Genomic DNA, 6,000 nt, shown 5'->3' with positions numbered 1-6,000 from the left:
TAAACTTCTAAACCAACAGGAAAACAAACTAGTCTAACAAATTCCCACCTGCCCATTACATAGATGCTTACACTTTATTGTATATATTTCCTTCAGCTCTTTAAAAAATAAATGAAACAGACATGGCTGGAGTCCCTCTCTGACATCCTTTCCCTCCTCTCTCCCTCCCCAGGGCCTACCCCTCATTCTCGTGGCATTGATGTAATTTTGCTCCTGGGTATATTGGGAACAATATATTCATATTGTTTTGTTTGACAATTTAGCTTCATTGTTCTCATTCTGTAATCATCATCGTTTTGCAAGCTGCCTTTCACAGCACCGCTGAGCGTTAGGATTTATCAGAAGATCGCAGTCTATCTTGCCTGTGTGCGCCATCCACAGCTTTGCATGTGCTCGGCTGCGGCAGGAGACACAGCAATGGCCAGGGTGAGCCAATGAGGAGAGCGCCTACATCGGGCTCTGTGCCAGTTCTCTCAGATTTACCAGAAATAACCCGTGGCAGGCGGGTAGCCCTCTGTCCTAGAGGGCCTCATTTCTCCCTCCCCCGCCCCAGATGCAGGGGCAGCCCCCCAAACCAGGTCTCCAGCACAGCAGACAGAGCCTGCTGCTCCCCAGGCTCACAGAGCGGGAAGGTGTCCCCTTCTGAGGAGATTTGCACGTCTCTGTAGCCAAGGCCTGTGAAGTCCCAGACTCCCCGGCGCAGCCTGTGGCCAAGGCCCCACACCAGCCCCAGCCGTGGAGCATGCTCCACCCTCCTGGTGGTGTCTCCAGAGACAGCTAAAATGGCGAAGTAGTCAAAGTGATGGGTTCTAGACCCTGAAGATGGAGGAGCTGGGCAGGTGCTCGAAGCAGGTGGACACGATACACACCTACCCTTCAGGGGTGAGACTGGGGACAGAGAGAGAGGTGGGAGGCAGCTCCCAGGTGGAGGATCCTGGGAAGCCCCTGGCTTCTTTCCCCAGCTCAGCACAGAACAGGTCTGATCCTGGCCAGAGAGGGCTGTGGGTTCTGTGTGCAGCTTGGAGAGCCAGGCGGGGACGCTTCTGCTCCAGTGAAGTCCTACTCTCTGATTCTTTATGAGCACCTGTATGCTAGGCACTGAGGACTCATCCCTGCCCTGAAGAGGTTCACAGTTTGTTGGGGAGGAGGAAAGCCAATGAGAGAGGGAAGGTTCCTGGGGCTCCTGTAAGAAAATGACCACCAACTGGTAGGAGGCTAAAAACAACAGGAATATGTGGACCCTAAAAAGGGTTCTATGGAAAATAACCTCAGGGTGAGCGATCGTAAATCCCTAACTGGGCAGGTAATGTGGGTAGTCATGCCTCAGGCCCATGACTTTCTTAGTGAAAGGTTTTAAGCCAGCCCTGTCCATTGTTCTTGTGCATCTAGGTTACACCTCAGAGAGGTCCAATGTCCTACCTGAGGTCACACGAGTTGGGATTTGAACTCTTCCTCTTCACCCTGTGCTGGTGCCCAGTATCATCCCCCTTACCCCATCAGGGGTTCTGAGAGCCCTTCCCAAAGCTCATCCGGGTGTCAGCCTGCTCTGGCAAAACACATCCCTGAGGCATTTGTGTCCTCAAAATGATGACTACCAAACCCAGAACTGTAATGGTAGGCCCATGGTGGTGCTGACAAGCAGGGGCAGAAGGATCTAGATGCTCCGTGACTGTTTTGGTGTTAGGCCGGGAGGTGCTTGGGGCCAGCACTTCCCCAGAACAAGGACGGTCTCGCAGGACTATGCAGAGAGCAACCATCACAAATTAAGCATCATCCTCAGCTCATCTCGCTTAGTCCTCATGCAAGCACGTAAGGTAAGGCTGTGGTCGGCATGTGTGTGTCTCCCCAGATTCACATGTTGGAATCCTAACGCCCCATGTGATGGCATTAATGGGGCCTTTGCGGGGTGATCAGGTCATGAGGGTGGAGCCCTCCTGAATGGGATTAGTGCCCTTGTAAAAGAGACCCCCTAGAGCTCCCTGGGCTGTTCCATGTCAGGAGAGTTAAGAAGTCTGTGACCCAAAATAGGGGTCACCCCTGACCAGGCTGACACCCTGATCTCAGACTTCTGGTCTCCAGGACTATAGGAAATACATTTCTGCTGTTGATTAGTCACCTAGACAGTGGTATTTTGTGATAGCCGCTCTGCGTACTAAGATACGGCCCTGGTTTACAGGCGAGGAAACCGCCTCTAACCTGACTCAGCCTACAGGCTGAGCTGCCTCCTGTCCCTTGATAAGTCATCTCCTTGCAGCAGCCGTTTTGCTTCTCGTCTTTGCCTCTCTGTGGCTCACTGCGAAACAGAACAGGAAGCAGTAGGGAGCTTGTCACGAGGACAGCCTGTCCCAGGGGCGGGGGCAGAAGAGGCCTTCCCCCACCAGGGCGGCACCTGCGGCTGGGTCCCCCTTTCCAGTCTTAGAGAGTCCCCTGGAGAGTAAACTGCCAGCGAGAGGGCCACTAAGTTGAGGAACAGATGCCTCCCCTGGGATCAGTCAGCCAAGAGCAGCCAGCTCCCCGAGGACACAGGAATACCCCATGCAATTGTTGGCTTACTTCACTGTAGCTCTGCTCTGCCCCACACCAACCCCCTTGCAAGCCCCTCAGCATGAGGGCACCCCAGGCCTAGCACAGTGTCTAGTCACAGTAAGTGTGGTGCTTCAGAAAGAAGGTCACACACATCTTGACACTCCTCCCATCAAGAGGTAGGGTCCATGCCCCTTCCCCTTGAACTTGGGAACTCATGACCACTTCCCCCAGTAGAGTACCATGGAAATGTTGCCATGTGAGTCCTTGAGGCTTGGTCAGAAAAGGCCATACAGCTTCTCCCTTGTCCCCCGGGACACTTGCTCTGCGGGCAGCAGCCACCATGTAAGCAGCCCACCACCCTGACACCATTATGCAGAAGAGGCCGTCGGATGCTCCAATCCGCTGCCCAGCTGACTTCCCGGACCACAGCGTCAGCTGCTGGCCACACGAGTGGGCCGGCTTGGACATCCAGACCCATCAATCTGAATGTAGCCGAACAAGAGACCCCTACCAGCAAGAACAGCCTCGCTGAACCCTTCCTGAATTCTTGTCCCACAAAATCAAGGGCAAAATAAAATGGTGGCTTTACACTATTCCATTCTGGGTAATCTGGAACAGCTGTTGAATGAGCAATGCGCCAGGTATTTCAGAGTGTGTCTAAGAAAGGAGGCTCGAATACCCAGCGCTCCATCCCTAACCCCTGCCCGGCCCCGATGGAGGCCAGGGAACAGGGGGCGGCTAGCAGGTGCTGGTTACAGGGGTTGGACAGACGGTGAAGGCAAGGTCTCTCTGCCCTTGAAGACCTCATGATCGCATCAAACCCCCCTCTAAATTCTCAGCAAAGCCCTGAGCTGTAGCTTATCGTTAAAACCAAGCTCCTGGACACACAAACCTAGCTCCACCCTCTTTGCTCTTTCCTTCATCAAACATCCCCGTGGAGCCTTTGTGTCCCTTCAGCCCTTTGCTTGCTTCACTCCTCCTCCCCTTCAGTTCTGAGGTGTCACTTACTGCAGGAAGCCCTCCTTGATGCCGCTGGCCAGGCCTAGCCCCTTTGTCATTTTCTCCCATAGAACCTGGCTTTTCTTCAAAGGGGACCTTATCCTCAACTGTAACTGTCCCAAGTTCTCTGACCAGAGCTAAAAGCCCACAGGCCAGGAAGCCAGAGACCCAGTTTGACTTCCTCTGTTCTGGGTGTGGGAAAAACTGGGCCACACAGGATTAAGACCTAGGGGCAGACATTATGTAATAACTGAGCACCTACTGGGCGCCCTCAGGATTGTGCTGCTGCTTAGGTCTTCCCACCTATTGGGCAATATTGTTGCTGATTTTGCAAAAGAGGAAACGAAGACCCAAAGAGGTTAACGTGCCTAAAATCACACAGCTGAGAGCAGAGGAGCAGGTATTAGAACCCAGGCATGGCTGGCATGGGCCAGGGGTCGACCTTCAACTCTGTGCTGTCGTAGGGCAACTTACTTGTGGCCCTGCCCACACCTGGCAGGACCCTTCCCGCTCTGACTTGGGTTTCTGCCCCTTCCCCGCACCTTCCCACCCCGCACTCAGCTCCTCCAAACCCAGCTGCCTGAGCCTGAAACTCCTCCGGCCTGATTCTGAGTCCCATCGGGTCTGGCGGGCTGGAAGTCCAGGTCTCAAGCTCTAGGACAACCTCAGACAGGATGTCACAGCCCAGCTTTCCCTGAAAAGACAAGAGAGGCTTCTGGCCACTCAGGAAATATCCAAATCCTGCTGTCACACCGTTGTCTCAATTCCAGGACCTCCCCACGTCCCTCAGAAGCCCCAGCACAGGGGCATGAGGAGACCTAGGTTCAAATCCCAGCTCTGCCTCTTTCTACCTGGGTGGCCTCAGGGGAATCAGTCTCTCTGAGCCTCCATTTCCAGAAAATGGGGATCCAAACAGTGCCTATTTCTTAAGGTGGTTGTTAAAAACTAAAGTAAGATTCTCAATAGGAATGTGCCTAGGCACCAGCAGCCCCAGAGATGCCTGTTAAATCTGAAGATGACAATGGCCTTTGTTTTTATAGTAAAAAAAAAAAGAAGAAAAAATGCTTTCAGACAAACCGTTTTTTGAAAAACAACAAAAAATTTATTTCTGTAAACTGTTTGAGTGCAGATGTTCTTCACAACCCCAATACAGCACAGATTTCCTCCCCCCAAAAAGAAATGAACAAGGAAAAAGAGAAAGAGAACAATATAAAATATGCTCATGAAGAACCAAGCCAATCTCATCTTTCTTTGGGAAAAAAAAAAAAATCCTTTGACTGTGTGGTGCAGACGTAGGATTGAGACCACAGGTGTTCTGGTCCCCAGAGGCTGGGTGCAGCTGCGCTCTGGCTCCGCGGGTCCCGCGGGCCCTGCTGTCCCTGCTGTTGGCAGAGGATCTTCCCGAAAGTGAAGGATCGGTTCCCAGTTCTACCTACATTCCTGTTCCGCATCCCGGGCCTCTCTCCCTAACGTCCTCATCCCTCTGGGAGCCTCTGACGTTAACCCTGAAAGACTCCTTCTGTCAAATCTGGACTCAGACCTTACCCCCCACTCCATGCCATAGTGGGACTTCAGTCAAAAGGGCGAGAAAGCGAACGCCAGGCAACTTTTAAGGCAAATGTTATCTATTCTCCTTCGGTCTGAGTCAGGCCTACACGTCTCACCACCAAGCACCATCTCTGTAGCTTAGGCAACTTTGAATGAGGTGGGTGAGGGACCCTGGGGCACATTCTGGGAGGTCTGAGCCTGACACATGGGGTGAACGCGTGTGCTTATGACGGCCGCCGTCGATGGCGTGGCTCCGGGCTCAGCTGCCTCCTCGGCGCCAGGAGGGTGGGCAAGCCGAGGAAAACTGAGATGGCGGCACTGGCGTGGTCTCCGGGGCAACATGAGGTCGTGGCGGAGGAGGCCAGGCAGGCTGGGAGAAATGCCAGGAAAAGGGGTCACTGCGGTGGTGCCTCGTATCTGAGGATGTCGCCGCAGGAAGCCCCAAGATCTGATCTCAGCATCATAATGATTCTTCTTCAGAACAAGAAAAAGGGGGACAAAAGAAAAAGAAGGGAAAGAAAGATGTTCCATGAGCTTTGCGAGACAGGACACAACAGGGCTCAGGAGGAGAGCCGGGAAGGGGAGCTGGGTTGCAGACAGGGTGGTGGACTGTTGCCTCTCATTGTGTCTCCTCTCCCTGGTGGGCTGGTGGGCTGGTCGCTGAAGCTGCGGTCCCGTCCCCCGGAGAGCAGGCCAATGACTGGCGAGGGACAGCGGGAGGGCTGGGGTTACTCGGTCTGGGCGTCATAATTGGCTCCCCCGGCCTTCTTGAGCTCACTCTTGATGAAATCTTCCTCCAGCTCCTTCCGATCACTGATCACAAACTCTTTAGCGAAATTCTGCAAGAACAAAATAAAACAGAGTTCCTGGTAAGAAGCGACAAGATCTAAGCATTGCTCAGGCAACACACCAGGAAGTCTTAGCACC

General features: G+C 53.3%; 1 protein-coding gene across 1 annotated transcript in view; it reads right to left on the bottom strand.

The window, feature by feature from the left end:
• Nucleotides 1-4,655: 4,655 nt before the first annotated feature.
• LOC129075146 (coactosin-like protein) overlaps nucleotides 4,656-6,000 on the bottom strand; it is a 41,119-nt gene continuing 39,774 nt past the window's right edge. The window contains exon 4 of the mRNA XM_054579112.1: nucleotides 4,656-5,912. Within this exon, the coding sequence (XP_054435087.1) occupies nucleotides 5,802-5,912 (111 nt within the window). The 3' untranslated portion in view covers nucleotides 4,656-5,801. The remainder of the gene's footprint in view (nucleotides 5,913-6,000) is intronic.

The sequence above is a fragment of the Pteronotus mesoamericanus genome, unplaced genomic scaffold, assembly GCF_021234165.1.
Source record: "Pteronotus mesoamericanus isolate MK-2021 breed Mesoamerican mustached bat unplaced genomic scaffold, CSHL_Meso_final contig_52, whole genome shotgun sequence".
In the NCBI taxonomy this organism is placed as follows: domain Eukaryota; kingdom Metazoa; phylum Chordata; class Mammalia; order Chiroptera; family Mormoopidae; genus Pteronotus; species Pteronotus mesoamericanus.
Note: the sequence above shows the minus strand (reverse complement) of the source record. Positions and strands in the feature narration are given on the sequence as shown.